Source organism: Amyelois transitella, chromosome 27, assembly GCF_032362555.1.
Source record: "Amyelois transitella isolate CPQ chromosome 27, ilAmyTran1.1, whole genome shotgun sequence".
Taxonomy (NCBI): domain Eukaryota; kingdom Metazoa; phylum Arthropoda; class Insecta; order Lepidoptera; family Pyralidae; genus Amyelois; species Amyelois transitella.
In genome coordinates this window covers 3,905,604-3,927,445 of record NC_083530.1, presented here as the reverse complement: position 1 = coordinate 3,927,445, position 21,842 = coordinate 3,905,604, and the positions used below count along the sequence as shown (strand labels likewise).

General features: G+C 36.3%; 1 protein-coding gene across 5 annotated transcripts in view; it reads right to left on the bottom strand.

Annotated features, from left to right (window-relative positions):
- Positions 1 to 724: 724 nt before the first annotated feature.
- Positions 725 to 21,842, bottom strand: part of LOC106130429 (glycerol kinase) — a 43,965-nt gene continuing 22,847 nt past the window's right edge. For 2 of the 5 annotated variants that reach the window (XM_060952045.1, XM_060952044.1), the window contains exons 3-13: positions 20,515 to 20,671; positions 19,148 to 19,249; positions 16,778 to 16,995; positions 13,035 to 13,144; positions 11,972 to 12,077; positions 10,445 to 10,637; positions 9,869 to 10,046; positions 8,821 to 8,901; positions 8,353 to 8,477; positions 6,615 to 6,755; positions 3,631 to 5,827 (exon numbers count right to left, since the gene is read on the bottom strand). In XM_060952045.1, coding sequence (XP_060808028.1) covers positions 5,205 to 5,827; positions 6,615 to 6,755; positions 8,353 to 8,477; positions 8,821 to 8,901; positions 9,869 to 10,046; positions 10,445 to 10,637; positions 11,972 to 12,077; positions 13,035 to 13,144; positions 16,778 to 16,995; positions 19,148 to 19,249; positions 20,515 to 20,671 — 2,034 coding nt within the window. In that variant the 3' untranslated portion in view covers positions 3,631 to 5,204. Of the gene's footprint in view, positions 3,278 to 3,630; positions 5,828 to 6,614; positions 6,756 to 8,352; positions 8,478 to 8,820; positions 8,902 to 9,868; positions 10,047 to 10,444; positions 10,638 to 11,971; positions 12,078 to 13,034; positions 13,145 to 14,662; positions 14,834 to 15,782; positions 15,860 to 16,777; positions 16,996 to 19,147; positions 19,250 to 20,514; positions 20,672 to 21,842 lie in introns of those variants that run through there. The other 3 variants (XM_060952046.1, XM_060952048.1, XM_060952047.1) reach the window with 3 other exon arrangements.

The following is a 21,842-nucleotide window of genomic DNA, read 5'->3' as shown; positions in this document are numbered from 1 at the left end:
TCATAATAAACCAGGTAGTAATCTTCGTCTTCTTGTCTAATTACGGCAATATAATTAGGGAATTAACCCTCGTGGGAAAAAGCGTGATTTTATGTATGTATAATTGGGGAATTCTTATAAGATAAGGCTCAATTTTCAAACAATCTCAGGCAATGCATCGCGATTGAAGATCGAAGTTGGCCAAATTTGCTTATATATAAAATCTTCGAAGAAGAAAGAGTTTTTGCCAGCTGCTCTTCTTGCCGCGCAGATTATTATATAATTTATTATGCTTGATAATTTCTTTGGGTAACTTTTTGGCTAGAAATCATTCACTATAGGTAACTGAATCACAATCTATAAATAACTAAGCTAAGCTAGCTAAACGTGACTTCGGGTGTCGTAAAGATGTGATGTGTTGCGCTGGGTTAGAGTCTTACTTACAGGGAGCCGAACGTAAAAACGTTTGTTGAATGGGGTGGGTGGCTTCCATCCTGTATTAAGTCTTTGACGTCAAGAGCCGAAAATGTTGCAAATTATTCGTCCACGTCTATATTGTCTCGTAAATGACAGAAAAGAGCATTGACGGACAGAGACAGAGCAAAGTACATTCAACTGTAATTCTTGTGATAATAGAGGTGAGTTTGAAGTGAATTTAGGTAGGCTGATATGCTGTTGACTGTACCCAAATCATCCAGCAACATGTTCATAGCCGAAGTAAAAATTACGAATTAGAAAAATGCAATTACGATTTGATCCATGTAATTCCATAAACAATAACATTCAAACATAATAATAACAAATTCAATTTTATTTACAATAAACAATTAATAGAAAATGCAATTAAATTACATAACAACAATATCGATGATATTTGGCAATGTGGGTGATATGAACACAACATTAATTAATATCTAATGAGGCAACATATATCTTATTAAATTCAAAACATTTTTCAACAGAACCCGTGGAGCTTAGAAAAGATAAAGATTTTTCAAATCCAAAGTATATTGAGCAGTTTTTGTGTAAAGAAATAATATTGATGAACTTTATTTAAATAATTTAATATTTCACATACTGTATGTGAGGATTTTATGTTATTATGCTACATCTCTTGAAAGTTATTATTTATATGCCTATTTGTAAACAAAAGGAGAAAATGACTGTGATAAGTAACCGATTATCGCTAATTTTCCCATTTGGCTTTAGAGGTTTTAAATGATTCAGGAACTAATTCAGACAAGTTAAATTAAAAAGATGTTTTTAAATGCTAGTTCACTTTTATGAATTAGTGACCAAATCATTTAGAAAATTAAAATATAGTCATATCTCCTTGAGTACAGACGTTTATGATTGTTTCATACCGTAGCTGCAATTATTTCGTATTGCTAAAAATATCTATGTACATGTAAGTAAACTAATTCAGGGTGGCCAGTTGAAAAATCCGAAATCGATGATAAATAGATAAGTTACCTATATATACCTACTTTCTTTAGTATAGTTGTGGTCGAATTATTATCAGTAACAAGTAGGTATTATTTGTTTTTATATATTTTCCATGTCCCGTGGACAATGTAAGTACATTCTGATGAATTTACTGAAGTTTAAACATTTTACATATAATACAAATTTCGTTTACCTATGTACATATCTTTTTAATATTGATTTCTTTTTATTGCGTTACATTCGAATATTTGTAAATGTCATTCATCTGGCCAAACTGTCAGTAAAATTGTTCTCTTACGAATAAATTGAAGACAATCAGAGTAGGTAATCCTGTTTTTTTATATCCCATATATATAAGTCATCCAGTGCAAAATGTGAGAAACTTTATCTCAAATGCAAACAAAACAGACTACAATTTTGTTGAAATGCAGAAGAACAAATGAAATTAGACATGTTGAAATACAAACTTTAAATATAATATCTATAGCAAGGAAATAATGAGCAGTTTAATTAAATGCAATACACTTCTTGCTTGCAAGATTTATTGGGCAGTTTAGTTAAATGCTTTACACGACCTCCCCGAAGGCGATATCATTTTAAATGCACTACTATTAAGGACTTGTATATCCCAGCCGGCATCAATGAACGTAAACGTTACATGCCTTTTCCTTAAAGGTAGTAAGTTTAGTTAAATGCAGTTTCAGTAATGGTTAATATCCGAATTATTTGAAAATTAATCTCACTATCGCTCTGGATTATATTTTAATAACCAAACACGCCTTTACAACAATGTAAGTTATTAATAAATCGGTTATTTACAAAAGAACATCATAATGATAATGAGTAAACATGATTTCATGTTAAGGTAACAGTTATGTTTAATTAAAAATGTTCATGGGGATGAATTAATCACAAAAAAATGGCACTGAATCTTACAAAAAATATTATTGAACATAGATAATAAATGCGTGTGTAAAAATAGAATCAGACAAAATGATGACAAAAATTAAACTTCCAAAAAAATAAAAAAGTTCTAGTATAGAGACAATATCTGTCATTTAAACATAATTTGCCCAAAATTACGAATTTATGTAAAATGACACTTTCAATTAACTTTAGATGTCGCCGCATCGATATAATAATATCTACTTAATAAGATACAATTGATCTAACAAATCTTCAAAGAAGTTTCATTATATGAACACATTTTATAAAAAAAATATTAAACTTTAGTGAAATAATTGGGAAATATTACAAGGAATGCGTGTTAAACTTATTGTTACATTTATTCGTAAAGACTAGAAGTCTTAAAGCTTCCAATTCTGTACTACTCTATATGGCACATCCTGTTGAATGTACTCATTACTCAGCAATGCGGTACTAAAGGTCTACTTTGAATCTTTGCAATCGAAAATCTTAATTTTCTATCGATCATCTCGTAAATTTTTGGCGAGACACTTTTTTTTTAAATAGACTGTTGTAAAACTATGATGGCTACTAAATTTATACCCATTATTTTGATTTGAATTTGGAACTTTCTCTATGGTTGTGGCATTTTAGTGACACTGAGAGCACATTACATTACACATTTGACAATTTTATTTATTAAATAGTTGTCTTTTGAGAAAATTCTAAATATGAAATAGGAACCTACTTAACATTTTAAACATACCTACCTAAAATTGTCAAGAGAACCAGGTTGAAATGTCATATTCCTAGAAAAACAACAAATTGGTAGATTATAAATTCACTTATCATCTATCCTGGAGTATACTAGACACGACTAGCATAGTAAAGCTACCAATAAGGAACAACGACGCTGGCATCGACGAAAGCAGTCTGTATTTTTCGTCTGAAAAAAAAAATAAACAAAAAAATTTAACAAAAAAATAATTTCAAACTAAATACTGGCCAGAAATATTTGAAACTCCGCAATGTTGTTAATGAAAAATAAATGGGTTTCTCATTTTCCTGGCCATGAGAGGACATTTAAAAAAATAAATCAGGAACTTATCTTTAAATTGCACTGGTAACATAACACGAGCACTTTTCCATTTAAAAGCGTACATAACAATGATATTTGTAGATCCCATGAGGATGAATATTTGTAAGGACCATGAGTAAATGTGAAAATGAGATGAAAATAATCATGATTATATTGATATCTCCATTAAACGGAGATTGCAGAAGTAAATAAAAAACGAGTTACTGATTTCATTTTAATTTATTAATAGTATCATTAATATAGCTTGAAAAATAAGAAACAAGACAATATAAGGGTAATAAGGCTTAAGATTTATAATTTATATTATATTAAAACAACATGGCGTCGCTTCGTAATCCTAATACAATCACAGAAAAATTAGAAATTTAGTTAAGTTGGTAACATTTAGTCAAGCATTTAATATGGAGATTCAAGACATTCGTTCATAAAAAAAATGAAAATAAATGTTCAGCCAAATGAAAAGCCATATTTAATCCCAAATAAATAAAAAATAATAATAATAACGCATGCTTACTTTGTAAAACGTAGTTTCGACTTTCGTTATAAAAAAATTAATAATATGGTAGGAATAAGAATTTTATATATATTCGAAAAAATAAGACAGAGCTAACCTGTATTTTTTATTGATATGTTTTTGTTCGTCATTGATCTAATATATCTTATTTTATTAATATTATTTTTAAGAACAATTTGTGGCTGGCCGAAGCTTTAAAAACAGCCTTGTATCTAAACTAAGTTTTACAAAGTCGATGTGAAGAGAAAATAAAACCCAGTAAAAAAAAAACCAACCACATAAAAGTTTTATTGCTAACAAATTATTTGTTTCATCTCTTAAATATTTTTATTAGACTAAAACTGAATACAGTCCATAATTCATAAAATATAATAAAATATTTAAGTAACATTACATCGAAAAAATTAAGTAAACATCCTAGTTAACAGTCTATAATTCGATTGCGAAAAAAACTACTATTTCTACCAAATACTGCCGTTTCTACCACGACAAATTGAGCCACAGATTAACAATATCCAAACCTAACAGTCTTTCTAAATAATAACCATAGACCGCGCTAAACGCTAACAATAATAATACTTTTCTTTTTCAAACTGTCATCTGACATTATAATATAGGTCATGAATATTCAGACTAATTTTATTAGTCTTTTAAGAACAAACACTATATTTCATTCCAAATAAATTTTATCGACAAAAAAAGTCATACAACATGTATGGCTGTAAAAAGATTTGTTGTCCTTTTCTCATCGATGCTGTCAAAAAAGACAGAAATAAAAACGTTACTATCTCATTTAACTTGGAATGATAGCCCGTTTAAACACACTACAAGCCTAGCGAATGGGTATTTTAACTCCGAGTGTATTCACTTTAACGACTACCGGTACCATAAATACCGGTTTTTTTATCGTTCGTGGCACATATCGTTTCTTGCTATTTCGGTACACGGGTACCTTTAAAAGTGCTTTTGAAAGCGACATTGCCATTTTGTGCAAATCTAGCCTCTTTTGTCGGTTCTAATAAAGATTTTACTACTTGTATCATATAGAGGGGCCAGTTTCCCAAAAATACCGGTTTTCAGGCCTTTCCTAATTCATAGTGAAATATATCGAATTCATCTAATAAAAGTCTTATATGTCAAATTTTATTACCGCAATTTTTTAAACCGGTTTTAAAAAATACCGGTATTTCAAGCCTAAAAAGTTAAAACTAAAAAAGTTAACATGAATTATTTTAATATTTCAAATATTTAACTCAATTATTAAGGAGTATCCAACAACTTTTCCGATATTGCTTTGCGGAAAGTCAAATTATTTAAACTTACACTCTTTTTCAAACTACCGTTAACTAACAACTCTTTGACGTCACTATCCTTTATTCTCTCGACTACAATCGGATAATTGTCACTATCGAATATAATCTCCGGATCGTTTTCGATTATCTGCTCAATCGATTCCCAATTGGTTTGCACCTTCTTCTCGGCGGAACAACATTCGCACAAGCCATAATCGCACTCTTTTTTACTCATAAAGTATTCTTTATCGTCTAAAATCGTGTGCTCGACTTTAGGCAGTTTAGACGGGTTAATTATAGAGAATTTCCTAGCGGCGTATTTGAGTAACTCCTCGTAAGCAATGGTGCTGTCCTCTTTATTATCGAAATTGTATTCTAATATACTATTCCTTCTATTTTCAACGTGGTCTATGGCCTCTAATATAGAGATGCGCCTACTCTCTGCCCTGTTTAAGTTGTCGTGGTCAGAATGCTGTGGTAACATGCTATTTCGTCGGGCCTGACCTGTCATTGTGATTGTCTTTTTGGTTGTCGCCCATCCGAGTGACCGCTGCACCGCCATTTTCCATTTCGTGTACCGCGCGTCGCGATCTGAAATATAAAATAAATAAATTTTATGGTCAAATAATGCAGGTTGAACTAGTCTCAGATACTAACTGAACGATCGTAGAAAAAAACACTAACTTTTAGCAAGCTTCGAAAAGGAAAAATGACTTTGAAATTTCTGGATTTTTTATCAAAAGTTTAAACTTAATATCCTTTAGCAAAAATGTTTAATGATTTGCCTAAGGACTTAAAAAACATAAAATCTTTGACTTTGTTTAAAGGAAGACTTAAAAATTATATCTACACCAAAATTTTGTAAATTACTTAACTTTTTCGAAAACTACATTGTTTATTTGCGTCAATATTTTTACGAATTATTTATAAATTAGTTTTAGACTCATTATAAATGAATTATTGTATTTTTTATGAGTCAATAAATATCTATAAACCGAACTAAAGGTAACGCTAGTAAACTATAGTCAAATATTGTCAGTTTGCTAGTCCATCGCCTAAAAGAAAAATCCCAAGTTTACAAGCCTCACTTCACTTTTGATGTTCAAGTTTATATATATATATATATATATATGTGGGAATGAAAGTAGAACAGTGCAAAATTATATCGTAAATCTTCTTATTTGTTGGACTTCTTAAAACACATCTTCTAACGTCTTACATCGTACCACAGGCTCCCTATTCTATATCTTAACGTTACCAACGTAAAAATAAGTAAGAGGTCAGCTAACAAAAAGGATTTAAATAAAAGCAGAAAACAAAACTTCTCCCACATATATCTATCATATGTTATACAAGAGAGTAACGGTGATCAGTATACCGTCGTGCGTGGTGGTGGGCAGGAAGGTGTGCGTGCGCGAGCGCTGCGAGCGCCACCAGTCGGCGCCCCACGCGCCGCACGCGCGCCCCGCCACCGCGCCCACGCCCAGCGCGGACATGTCCCACTGGCTGTCCGCTTTCACTGCCCAACACACACGGGTCATGTACACTCATATGGAAATCATATACAGGGTGACATTTAAAACAACTGCATCCTTTTAAACATAGACTATACCCATGCTTCTGAGCCGTTTGAGCCTATTTTTATTTAAATTAAACGTCATCATTTTCACATTAAAAAAAACCCTCAAAAACTACGTCACACGCTTTATTAAAATAAATTATTTTTCTAGTATCAAGATCAAGTAAAGTACAGAGTTGTTGAGATCGCTCAGCTGAATGAATTGTGTCGTTGACCTCTGAATCTTACGCGTCGCTTTTCCGCCGGCCGGGGTGATATAACGTATTTAGGATCGTGGATTATTTATTTATTTATTTAAATATTCTTTAGATGAGTACACTTAACAATTAAATTTATGCGGTTGAATTAAAAGTCACCCTGTATGCAGGCAATGATCATGAAAATTACATCATAAGGTTCGACTGGCAGAGAATGCCTTGTCGTATATAATATGTATAATATGGAAATATATATGCAGGTAGTGATCATGAAAATTACATATATCTACATATATACATTTTTTCAAATTTGAACCGTATATATTTATTTATTTACATATAATCACGCTTTATTTATCTTGCTCTGTGCCAACGCCAATCTCCTGTTTGGTTTCCTTCCACCCAAATGTTGACTGGAAGTGATTGCATTAGCGATAAGTCCGCCTTTGTACCATCTTTATCTATTTTATATTGTTTTGCATGTTTTACTCTTATGGTGCAATAAAGAGTTTTTGTTATCTATTTATCTTCTTCAGAAAGTCTTGAAAAGACTGACGTTCAGGTTTATGGTATAACTGACATTCAAATAGCGACAGGTTGCTAGCCCATCGCCTACTAGAAGAATCAGTCGCCTTTTACGACATTATTAAGAGTGTCGAAATTTCTCAAGACATCCGGTGAAAATGCTGCACTGCACTGTGTAATTTGTATCGCCGCTTCTTTTACACATGCGCTTTGGAAGCGGTAGTAGTTATAATTAGATTTTAGTGATGTGACGTCAATAAGTGATACCATGTATCCAATTTTGAAAATAAATCTATTCTATTCTATTATACAAGGGCAACAAGGGCACTAGAGACGACTTACAATACCGATATGGGGTTGAGTCGAGGCGAAGAAATCTCGAGGTAACGTTTAATAATACGGGTGTACGACCCTTTTGCCCGCATATCAACACGTGTCTTGATCAAATTAAGGACGTCCTGGAAAAGGGTCAGGTCAAAAGTACCCGAAACCGGCGAGCATGCATGAAGAGAGTTATGAATTTGGATGAAGCGAAAGAAGTATAAAAGGCTTGATTTTATGTATCTACGTATGTATCAACACTTTGCGTTATATTAAACTATTTATAAATAATACAGGTATTAAAAGCGCACGTAATTCACCTTTATTTTATCTGGGACATTTAATACGTGTATTACTTCTTCTACACATGCGCTTTGGAAGCGGTAGTAGTTACAATTAGATTTAAGTGATGTGACGTCAATAAGTGATACCTTGTATCCAATTTTGAAAATAAATCTATTCTATTCTATTATAAATTATCAGGGAGTACTCACGGACAGGTATCCCTATCAGATCGGCTTGCAATTGCATGAGGAGGCTGTTGGCCGTCATCATGCCGTCCACGTGAAGCTTGTGCAGGGGCATGCCGCAGTCTTTGTTCATCGCCTCTAAGATGTCCCTGAAGATAAATTATAATTTTGTTACTTTAAATAAAGTAAATTTTGAATCAATCAAAAACTCTAGACACATTTTTTTCATAATAAATATGCAACTAATACATTTTTTTGAAATACAAATGTGATGTTGTAAAAGGCGACTAAGGGATTGGTTAATAACATTGGGATTCTCCTTTTACGCGATGGGCTAGCAACCTGTCACTATTTGAATATCAATTCTATCAAAAAGCCAAACAGCTGAACGTGGCCTTTCAGTCTTTTCAAGACTGTTGGCTCTGTCTACCCCGTATGGGATATAGACGTGATGATAAGTATGTATGTATTCTAGGTTTCTGCCGTACTCACCTGGTCTGGAAGCATACAGCTTCCAAAGCTGCCCTTATGATGTGATTCTTTGTCGTGAATGCTGTCAGCCCGCAGATGATTCTGCAACAAATTGATTTGACAATTAAATCAACAAAATCGTTATATTGTGGCCTATCAGTATTTTCAAGACTTGGCTCTGCCTAGCCCGCAAGGGATATATACGTGACTAATGTATGTATGTAACATCGTTACAATCATTTATCATATCATCCTACTACTATTATAAAGGCGAAAGTTTGTATGGATGTTTGTTACTCTTTCACGCAAAAACTACTGAACCGATTACCATGAAATTTGGTATGTAGGTAGCTGAAGCCCCAGAATAACACATAGGCTACTTTTTATCCCAGAGTTCCCGCGGGATTGATAGGGTTTCCATGCGGACGAAGTCGCGGGCGCCCTCTAGTATAGAATATAGACGATGGGCAACCTGTCACTGTTTGAAACTAAATCCTATCATTTGTCCAAACAGCTGAATGTTGCCTATTAGACTAAACAAGATTGTTGGCTCTGTCTACCCCGCTCGGGATATAGATGTGATTATATGTATGCATATGAGGCCTATGTCAATGGACAACCTGACCAACAACTGGTTGCTGATGCATGAAGAACACACACTTCATTCCAAATCAGCTTATTCTGTGTAATGAAATAACAATGTACAAAGTCAGCGAATAAAGGCTATTTATTTATTTATGTATGCATGTAAACTAGTTGAAGAAAGTGGTGGAACAAAACTCTTCCTTATTTTTGAGTGCGTTAGAGTTTTATCTGCCTGATAGTAAGAGAGGTGAACGTTGATACATGCTAGCATAAATAATGCATATTCACTTTTTCTTTGAATGACAAAGGAATTTTTAGCAGATCGTCTCCTAAAAGATTTGGCGATTCGAAAGATGAATTGGATGAGAATAGGGTACGACAATTTATCTAGTAGGTATAACAACGAAAAAGAACAACGCAGCTCGGTCGCCCAGGTACTACAGTAGTAAACAACAATCAAATTATACTGTAAACACTTGCTCACCCTCTGGCGTCCTTCCTCCAATAAGGCGCGTACAATCCACTAAAAGCCGGTACAAAATAAACGTCCCCGGTAGAGAACACTTGGCCGGCGATGTGCTCGGTGTCGTGTGCTACGTCCTTTATTAGTTTCAAGTTGTCCCGCAGGAACTTCATGGCGCCACCGGCGACCGCGATTGAGCCTAGAAGTTGACATATATATACATATGATACCGTAAAGTTTTATTCTAACAGGGTACACAGTACTAATAGTCAGGAAAAGACTTTAAGGCCTCGTTTAAAATTTAGAGAATGAAGTTACACGAAGAATTTTTATCAAATGTTATATCCTGGTTGCGTTTTCCTGGGGGGTAGAAATGACCGTGACTTAAAAAGTGGGTAAGTCCACCAGTGATACTATGACCCTATTAAATAAATCTAACCCAGCCTTCATCAAAGTTTCCAAGAGATTAAGTGGTCCGATTCTTAAATTAAGTGGTCCTATTCTTAAATTAAGTGGGTCTATTCTTGAATTAAGTGGGCCTATTCTAAAGTCCTTTAAAGCCTATTGTTTTTAAGGGCCAATATATACTAATATTACCTTCTAAAGCATAGACCGGTGGTTCGTTCGGCCCCAGCTTGTAGGCTAAGGTCGTGATCAGCCCGTGAGTGGAATGTACGCGGCGAGTGCCAGTGTTGTACAATAGAAAACATCCGCTCCGGTAAGTGTTCTTCGCTTGACCAGCTTGCATGCAGTTTTGACCGACTAACGCGGCTTGCTGGTTGCCTAAAATCTGAAACGTGATTCGTCCGTCAGTTATAAATAAATAAATAAATAAATAAATAAATATATACGGGACAAATTACACTGATTGAGTTAGCCTCGAAGTAAGTTCGAAACTTGTGTTACTAGATACTAACTCAACGATACTATATTTTATAATAAATACTTATATAGATAATCATCCAAGACCCAGGACAATCAGAAAAAGTTCTTTTCTCATCATGCCCTGGCCGGGATTCGAACCCGGGACCTCCGGTGTCACAGACAAGCGCACTACCGCTGCGCCACAGAGGCCGTCAAAGCCGTTAAGGTGTTGAGAAAGACCTATCTGAAACTATGATGGGGAAGCGTGATAGTTTGATCATTCATTGTATTTAAAAAGACAGTGAGTTTTGAAAAGTAAAGCCGCTATCAGACCAATGTATTCGCATACATTTGCATATCAAGTAATAATCATACAATGTGAAAGTTTATAAGTATCAAAAATAACGTGCTCCAAAAAAAAAGGAGATAATTTTACGCGTCCTTGATTTATATCATATTTGTTATTTATGACAAAAATATCATAAACACATACATACATTTATATAATCACGTCTTCATTCCTTACGGGGTAGACAGAGCCAACAACAGTCTCGTAAAAATTGAAAGGCCACGGTTAGTAAATACGTGTCTCACGTTTTTTGTGTATATATAACGAGGTTGATAAAAGACGTAGGGTACTTTCCATTCCAGCAAAAACTACAAGTTCCCATGGGATTTGCGGAAAATCTGTATTCTTTTATACGAGTAGGTGGCGCTTTATTGGGGCCTGTAGATGGCGCTAAATAAGCGCGGGCGAAGCTGCGGGTTAAAGCTAATACTTATTTAGTCTACAAATAACGCTGGACTTTAGTCCCGGCAATGGCATTAAACCCCAATTGGACCATTATCGCCGCAGATAAGTAATCTTATAGACCTGCTACTATCGTAATACCGAGAAATTACTATGTTTATGAGTAGCCGGTGGCATTTGTAGTGATTAAATATACTATATATAAAACCACGCCTCTTTTCCGGTGAAATATATATACTAGCTGCCGCCCGAGGCTCTACCTGCGTTAAAAGGACCCTATGTCCTATTCTGTACTGTGTCCACAAAATATACATACATACATACATATAATCCAGGCTTTTCCCTTACGGGGTAAACAGAACCATCAATCTCGAAAAGTCTGGAAGGCCAATAAATTGATTGGCAGTAGCGAACAAGTAAACTTTATATATCCCGACTCATTTCTCCTTTTTTCTAGTGACAAACCAATTCATCATTCATTCAGAACCATTCATTCAACAGATACATACCCCAGATATGGTGATCCCGTCCAAGACCGACCCGTCTTTGACGGCGCCGTATTCTTCAGAACTGCTTTTTATCGTCGGCAATGTGTCTCGATGGATGCCGAATAATCTGTGATAATTAAAAAATAAAATTAAAAAATGGTAGAAATATTTTATTCTGGCAACACACGTGCAACAAAAAACTGTTAAATACAATTTCTTCCTTATTATAGAGTAAACGTTATGTTCAAATCTGTTGACCAGATGGGACTGGTAATTTAAAGTTAGCACATATATATATAACTAAATAATTAAATCACGCTTTTTTTTAAGGTAAACAGAGACTACATCTCTCCGCTTGCCGCAGTCCCTTCATACTTCTTTCGGTTTATACATACATATAATCACGTCTATATCCCTTGCGGGGAAGAATAGCCACAGTCTTAAAAAAATACTAAAAGGCCTCGTTCAGCTGTTTGTCTTAATGATATAATTGAGATTTAATTAGTGACGGTAGCGAAGCCCATCGCCTAAAAAGAATCCTAAGTTTATGAGCCTATCCCTTAGTCGCTATTAACGACATGCATGGGAAAGAGATGGAGTTTATTTCGCTTCATCTTCATTCAAAACTCTCATAATGCAAGCTCACCGGTAAAGTGAACTTTTAATGTTAGTAATTTATTTTGCATTAAGTAGACATAGTGTGCTTGTTCTATCTTTTTGTTTTAGACTATTAGTATATAATATAGTAATTTTAATTTTTAAAAAGGTGTCCTCGGAAGACCAGCGTTGTGGTTACCACCGCAACATTATGCTGAGAGGAAGCCTTTTTGATATTCACAAAAACGCACAAATTGTAAAATCCTGTTACTTAGTACAGTTAAGTTTGTGATATCAAATAAAATATTTTTCTTTTTTTAATTTGCGTCTATTGGCAGAAGTTCGTTTATGAAAATTCGAACATTGTTCTTCTTCCTCCTAGCTTTATGACCATTATTCTGGATTAGAAGTCAGATTTTTACACGAAGGACCGTCCGACTTCCGCTACCTTTACAGAATTAGGCTTTGCAGTTCGATAATTATTTACCTCAACAACATAGGGTCCCAATTCAAAGTCTCCAAATTCATTAGTAGGGTTCTTGATGCGTTCGTCACGTCTGTTATGTGGAGTCCACCTAACGGCCCGCCTGTTAGCGTCTGAAATAAACAGTTAATTACATACATACACACACATAGTCACGTCTATATCCCTTGCGGGACAGACACAGCCAACAGTCTTGAAAAGACTGACAGGCCACGTTCAATGAAATAAAATTAAATAGTTTATTAGATGAATTAATTATAGTAATTCATTGTAAGTATACCTATTTCAAAAAGCAAAAGTGCCGTGTGGGAACCACGTCTCTTTAGATATGGACCACTTCATATCCTTCACATGGATGTCGTAAAAGGTGACTAAGGGAATCGCTTAGAAATTTGGGATTCTTCATGTAGGCGATAGGCTAGCAACCTGACACTATTTTAATCTCAATCCCATCATTTAGCCATACAACTACTAGATCCAGGTGTTAGTAGAATAATAGGCTATTTGACTTGTCATAAAAATATACATTTCTTTTATGTCATCAGTCTTAATATTATTTTTTTGGAGCGATTTGTAATAACGCGAGATAAAAATATTGCATTATTTTAACAAATTCCGTCTCCGAAAATTAGGATTTTTATGCTGCTGTCACGTGACTAAAAACGACCATGATTAACTAAACAGACTGTGGATCGTACCGTTCATTGGTGTTCGCTATTATTTTTCAAGATTTTATAAGTGTTTTATCGCTCAGGATTGCTCAGATAACATAGGTATTTAATAATGGAAACCAATTTCGAGAAAGCTGACAGTCGAAACCTACCATAAGTGGACGTAATAATGGTTGGCGTTTTAATTGTTGTATTAGTGCATTGAGGCATTGCACCACATTTATAGGAACTAATTTTAATAATTTTCACACATATGACGTGGCACAAGTTAAATAAAACAAGAGAAAATCAAAACTATTCGGAACACCAACAAGATCTGTATGATATTTATGCGAAATTTACGTCACTTCATGCCATGGCCGCCATATTGCTAAAAGTCGCGTTTTGGCGGCATATTTGAATATTGCATTTTCTTTTTCGATTTTTTATAAAATAGCTAAAATAATGAAAGAAAATTATTATTTTAGGGCTCCTTATAAGCAAATAAATACCCTAAGATAGTTTTTAGAACTTTGTCAAATAGCCTATTATACGAAGCGGCTCCCGTCTGATATCCGCAATATTTGCAGGGGAAACTTACCTATTTCTAGGTGATCTACTACATCCATTGTCATAAAGTGCACTCAATGTGGCTCCAATCCAGAGTGATGAGGATACAACTAGGACATTAGTGGCTAATGCCAGATAGAAACACTTACCCAAATGATCCAAGAATCGACTCTCTCTCTCTCTCTAGACGCTTTCCTGACTGCTTACACCTTCAACCAGCGCATCTTCAAAGCGCTGAGGTACGGGCTGATTGGAAGACCACTGACATTCTTCAAGTAATTCTTACTCTATCATCACGTCCCGATAACGTCATCATACTGGAGTAGCTCTGAGCCCACCATTGATCCAGGTGTTAGTAAAGTTGACAGCAATCTTTGAGGGGAACCTAACCCAGATCTCAGTGCCACTTACCCAAATGATCCAAGAATCGACCGTCCCAAACAGCAGTCTCTTCTCTCTAGACGCTTTCCTCACTGCCTTCACGTTATCCTTCAGCCAGCGCATCTTCAAAGCGCTGAAGTACGGGCTGATTGGAAGACCACTGATGTTCTTCAAGTATTTCTTACTGTAGCATCACGTCCCGATTACGGCATCATACTGGAGTAACCCTGGGCCCGCCATTGATCCAGGTGTTAGTAAAGTTGACAGCAATCTTTGAGGGGAACCTAACCCAGATCTCAGTGCCACTTACCCAAATGATCCAAGAATCGACCGTCCCAAACAGCAGTCTCTTCTCTCTAGACGCTTTCCTCACTGCCTTCACGTTATCCTTCAGCCAGCGCATCTTCAAAGCGCTGAAGTACGGGCTGATTGGAAGACCACTGATGTTCTTCAAGTATTTCTTACTGTAGCATCACGTCCCGATTACGGCATCATACTGGAGTAACCCTGGGCCCGCCATTGATCCAGGTGTTAGTAAAGTTGACAGCAATCTTTGAGGGGAACCTAACCCAGATCTCAGTGCCACTTACCCAAATGATCCAAGAATCGACCGTCCCAAACAGCAGTCTCTTCTCTCTAGACGCTTTCCTCACTGCCTTCACGTTATCCTTCAGCCAGCGCATCTTCAAAGCGCTGAAGTACGGGCTGATTGGAAGACCACTGATGTTCTTCAAGTATTTCTTACTGTAGCATCACGTCCCGATTACGGCATCATACTGGAGTAACCCTGGGCCCGCCATTGATCCAGGTGTTAGTAAAGTTGACAGCAATCTTTGAAGGGAACCTAACCCTGATCTCAGTGCCACTTACCCAAATGATCCAAGAATCGACCGTCCCAAACAGCAGTCTCTTCTCTCTAGACGCTTTCCTCACTGCCTTCACGTTATCTTTCAGCCAGCGCATCTTCAAAGTGCTGAAGTACGGGCTGATGGGAAGACCACTGACATTCTTCAAGTAATTCTTACTCTATCATCACGTCCCGATAACGTCATCATACTGGAGTAGCTCTGAGCCCACCATTGATCCAGGTGTTAGTAAAGTTGACAGCAATCTTTGAGAGGAACATAACCCAGATCTCAGTGCCACTTACCCAAATGATCCAAGAATCCACCGTCCCAAACAGCAGTCTCTTCTCTCTAGACGCTTTCCTGACTGCTTACACCTTCAGCCAGCGCATCTCCAAAGCGCTGGAGTACGGGCTGATTGGAAGACCACTGACATTCTTCAAGTAATTCTTACTCAAATTCAAATTCAAATTCAAAATTTTTATTCATTATTATAGGATATTATTATATCGCTTAATAATTGTCGTATGGTTTAACAACTTGGTTGACGTCAAATAAATTACTTAAAAACTAAGTTTACTGCCGCTTCCAAGGCGTCAGTGCAGAAGAAGCGGTAACAAACTGCACTCTACTACTCTATCATCACGTCCCGATTACGTCATGATACTGGAGTAACCCTGGGCCCGCCATTGACCCAGGTGTTAGTAAAGTTGACAGCAATCTTTGAAGGGAACCTAACCCAGATCTCAGTGCCACTTACCCAAATGATCCAAGAATCAACCGTCCCAAACAGCAGTCTCTTCTCTCTAGACGCTTTCCTGACTGCTCACACCTTCAGCCAGCACATCTCCAAAGCGCTGGAGTACGGGCTGATGGGAAGACCACTGATGTTCTTCAAGTAATTCTTAATCTACCACCACGTCCCGATTACGGCATCATACTGGAGTAACCCTGGATCCGATATTGATCCAAGTTGACATCCGCAACTTTGCAGGGGAACCTAACCCAGATCTCAGTGCCACTTACCCAAATGATCCAAGAATCGACCGTCCCAAACAGCAGTCTCTTCTCTCTAGACGCTTTCCTGACTGCTTACACCTTCAACCAGCACATCTTCAACGCGCTGAAGTACGGGCTGATTGGAAGACCACTGTCATTCTTCAAGTAATTCTTACTTTATCATCACGTCCCGATTACGGTATCATACTGGATTAACCCTGGGCCCGCCATTGACCCAGGTGTTAGTAAAGATGACAGCAATCTTTGAGGGGAACCTAACCCAGATCTCAGTGCCACTTACCCAAATGATCCAAGAATCCACCGTCCCAAACAGCAGTCTCTTCTCTCTAGACGCTTTCCTCACTGCCTTCACGTTATCCTTCAGCCAGCGCATCTTCAAAGCGCTAAAGTACGGGCTGATGGGGAGACCACTGACATTCTTCAAGTAGTTCTTGTTGCGGTCCGGCACTTTGGCCAGGATCGCGTCTACGGTACTGTCCGTTCTGATGTCGTTCCATGCTGGAAGAATAAAAGATTTTAACCCACTTTAACAATAGAGGTTCGTTAATTTACCTGTAATATATACTTAAACGGAAACGGAAGCAGCTGGCACACAATATTTTTTTTCTTTGCTTCCACATCAGTTTAGAAGCATAATTACACGAAACGACTCACGTTTCACCTGAGTGACCTTGTAAATATGGGTCTATTTACAAGGTCACAAAGGTCAAATGCGTTATCCACAGTAAATACTGACAAAAATGTGTCAAAAAGAACATTCTATATTTTCTAAATCATTTCTCGACAGATCTATAGTGATACTGTTAAGTATAAAATCATGTACGGCATGTGATATGAATAATCAGTGCTTAACTCAAAATAAATCTGCTTAGACAAAAGAGTATTATTAAACAATACAATGTATGTATATTCATTTTATAATTCAAACATACACTTACGAAATTGTAACTGGAGTTTATTTGTATAATTTTGATGGTATTAAAAATGACAATGATTTTGGGACCTTTTGAATAGATGTAAAAACTTACTAGTTTAATGATTGTTTGTCTGCAAGTTTGTCTGTAAATTACATTGTGTGCCGCTTTTAGAATTTCATTTTATGTCTAACTTTAACATTGGTGTTTCACCTTCATAGAATGATACATTAAATAATTTCATATTTACAACGATTTCGAAAAAAAAACTAGTAATACTAATATTTTAATTGCAAACATGTGTAAAGACGTGTGGATGTGTGTGTTTGTTAGTCTTTCACGCAAAAACTATTTAGAATTTTCGTGAAACGTTGCAGTAATATAGCTTACATACTGGAATAAAATTATATGTCAAAATTATAGAGATTGGAGGCGGAAGAACTCGCGGGCAACAACTATTTAAATAATTGTTTATTTAAATTGTAGGTTTTCAGTTTTTCTGCAAACCAACTGTATAAATATTGTGTACAGTTTTACTGTCACTTTGAGGTCAAACCATTTTTTATATATTTGCAATTCATCCAACGTTTATGAGTATCGGGTCAACTTATATCGCACACCTTTGTGCACGAGTTATAGCGTACTAAATTATTGGATGAATTTATTTGTTTAGAATTATTTATCGGGTAATCTCCATCAAAAAGGCAAATTGCATATTATTCTAAGGGTAGTTGGCGTGTTAACAACTTGGCAGTAGAAGAACATTCTGCTGTGCAGATGCAGCAGTAGCCCGCTGGTTTTCAGTCGCTCGGGGACTAAATGTGACATATATGTTAGCGACTGAAATATAACATATGTGTACGTAACATATGTGTTTTCGGACCACGGATCATTGTTACTTGATTCGAAACGTCCGATACAAAATAAAGTAAATAAATATATACGGGACAAATTACACAGATTGAGTTAGCCTCGATGTTAGTTCGAGACTTGTGTTTCGAGATACTAACTCAACAAGACTATATTTTATAATAAATACTTATATAGAAAAACATCCAAGACCCAGGCCAATCAGAAAAAGTTCTTTTTCTCATCAAGCCCTGGTCGGGATTCGAACCCGGGATCTCCGGTGTCACAGACAAGCGTACTACCGCTGTGCCACAGAGGCCGTCAAATGTACGTTACGTGCGCGTTTAACACCAGTATTATTTATAAATAGTCCTCACCCTCGTGGTCAGGTCGTGTGAAGTTAAAACAAGACCACTCATCCGATCACAGGTGAACTGAACAAGAAAGAGGCGATTGGCTAACAACCTGTCATTTCAGTGGTTTCAAAACTGTTGATTCTGTCTACCCCGCAAGGAATATAGACATGACTATATTTATGTATGTCGAGTAATCAGATGTTTAAACTAACAAGATTATAAAAAGTTGTTATTTATGTAAATAAATAGTAAATATGTAGTTCCCGGCACCAATACAAAAAAGAATAGGACCACTCCATCTCTTTCCCATGGATGTCGTAAAAGGCGACTAAGGAATAGGCTTACAAACTTGGGATTCTTTTTTAGGCGATGGGCTAGCAACCTGTCACTATTTGAATCTCAATTCTATCATCAAGCCAAATAGCTGAACGTGGCCATTCAGTCTTTACAAGACTGTTGGCTCTGTCTACCCAGCAAGGGATATAGACGTGACCATATGTATGTATGTTTGTAAATAGTAAATAAACTCACCTATCGCAGGGTGTAAGGGTTCCCCTGTCAGCCTGTCCCAAGCTATAGTCGTCTCTCTTTGATTTGTAATGCCTAAAGTTACTATGTCTTCTCTTGAATAACCTGTTGGAGAGAATATAAATTACAATTAACCAAACGTACAAAATTAAATTTTAATAACAAAAGAAAAATTTGAACAAAGATTCTTGATTCCCTTTTACTAGATATTTTAAGATAAACTTCAACTAAATACTCGTATTTTAAAAGAAAGACGTCTAATTTTATGTACAGTGTGCCACGGAGAAACGTGTACAGCGTCCACATAAAAAAAAATTGTTACACCTCTCTGTGTACCCCCACTGTACGTATGTGTTTGACAAAGCTAATGTTAACTAGAGTATATATTTTATACGTGTGCCGTAGCCGTGTGGTTTCCGGCACCATAAGAAAAGAAAGAATAGGACCACTCCATCTCTTTCCCATGTCGTAAAAGGCAACTAAGGCGATTCTTCTTTTAGGCGACATACTAGCAACCTGTCACTATTTGAATCTCAATTTTATCATTTAGCCAAACAGCTAAACGTGGCCTATCAGTCTTTTTAAGACTGTTGGCTCTGTCTACCCCGCAAGGGATATGGACGTGATTATATGTACATATGTATGTCTATTACAGACCTACATACATATATACATAAAATCACGCCTCTTTCCCGGAGGGGTAGGCAGAGACTACCTCTTCCCACTTGCCACGACCTCTGCATACTTCCATCGCTTCATCCACATTCATAACTCTCTTCATGCAAGCTCGGCGGTTTCGGGTACTCTTGACCTGACCCTTTACCAGGACGTCGTTAATTTGATCAAGATATGTTTGTCTAGGTCTTCCCACCCCGACCTTTCCCTCCACACTCTCCATGTATATCTGCTTAGTCAACCTGTTTTCATTTATCCACTCCACATGACCGAACCATCTCAACATACCCTTTTCTATTCCTGTAACTACATCTTCTTTCACATCACAACATTCCCTTATCACGTTGTTCCTTATCCGGTCACTCATTATATTATATTATATTATGTATGTATATATTTTAGTGCCGTGTGCACTGCCGGGACAGTGCCGTGCGGTTCCCGGCACCAATACAAAAAAGATTAGGACCACTCCATCTCTTTCCCATGGATGTCGTAAAAGGCGACTAAGGTATAGGCTTATAAACTTGGGATTCTTCTTTTAGGCGATGGGCTAGCAACCTGTCACTATTTGAATCTCAATTCTATCATTAAGCCAAATAGCTTAACGAGGCCATTTAGTCTTCAAGACTGTTGGCTCTGTCTACCCCGTAAGGGATAAAGACGTGATCATATGTATGTATGTATGTATTACAAACCTAATTCTGGTAATTTCGCAATGGCCGTTTCCGCACAGATCCTGATGTTGTGTATGATCTCATTGGGGTCCTGTTCGCACCAGCCCTCCTGCGGCGTCACCTCCGTCTTGTCCAGATTGTGGGAGGCGAGCTCTGCCGAGTTTTCCGCTTCGTATATCTGTTTCAAAAAATAAATTGTCAGGTATTCCTAACTAGCTGTTGTCAGCGACTTCGTCCGCGTGGAATAGTTATTTTGGGCATCAATGAAGCCCAATCAAGGATGAATTATATTCCCCGTTTTTTTTTCACATATTACATTATTTCTTTGCTCCTTATTGTTGCATCGTGATGTTATAAAACATAAAGCCTTCCTCGACAAATGGTCTATTCAACGCAAAAAGAATTTTTCGCAACACAAGAACGCAATTCGAACCAGTATTTATTGAGATTAGCGCGTTCAAACAAACAAACTCTTCAGCTTTATAATATTAGTAGGTATAAATGGTATAGCAAATGGAAAGGTCTAGTGAAAGATCAGGTAAAAGGTGTTGCCGTGTGGTGGTAAGAAAAAGAATAGGACCACTCCATCTCTTTGCGAGTGTTGGCTCGGTCTACCCCGTAAAGGATGAAGACGTGATTATATGAATGTACGTATGCAAGTTATATATTTGCCTCCAAGCTCAGGTGATTATAAAGACTACATTGAATACCTGTTTTTAAATTATTTTTTTATCGCTATTTTGAGTTTGATTTACTATAAGTAGTTGTTTACACTTATGTCCTCTATTTGTCTTCTATGAAATTCACAGTATGAGTTTCTGTCTTATACTTAGGTACCTAATTAGCGACAAGACTGAGCTCGCGGCTCCTTTCGCGTAAAACGAAAAAACGCGTTAACCTCCGATCCCGTTTAAATTCTGTGAAAACCTCTCTTACTGGACTCTAAGACCAAATAAGTATTTTAAATGCCAAATTTCCAACATCCAGATCCAACGGTATGCGGGCTGTGGGTTGATACGAGTAAGTCAGTCATTCAGTCAGTGTCTCCGTTTATATATTTAGAAAGTTAAATCTATCTTAGAATGAGAACATTACACTAGTTTACAGTATATCTGTTGCCAAAATAATTTTAGCTGTTGCTAACTTTATATGGTATGCATATTTCAAATATATAAATATATTTTTTTTATCAGCTCTAGTTTTTGAGTTTCAGCTATGACGTAAAAACAGAAAAAAAACATGTATTTAATAAGAAATTATTTATTAAAAAATTAATTTAATCATTGGTTTCTACAAAACTTCGTTTCAAAGCTTTTCTCTGATGTGTAGATTTAGGAAAATGGCGTATC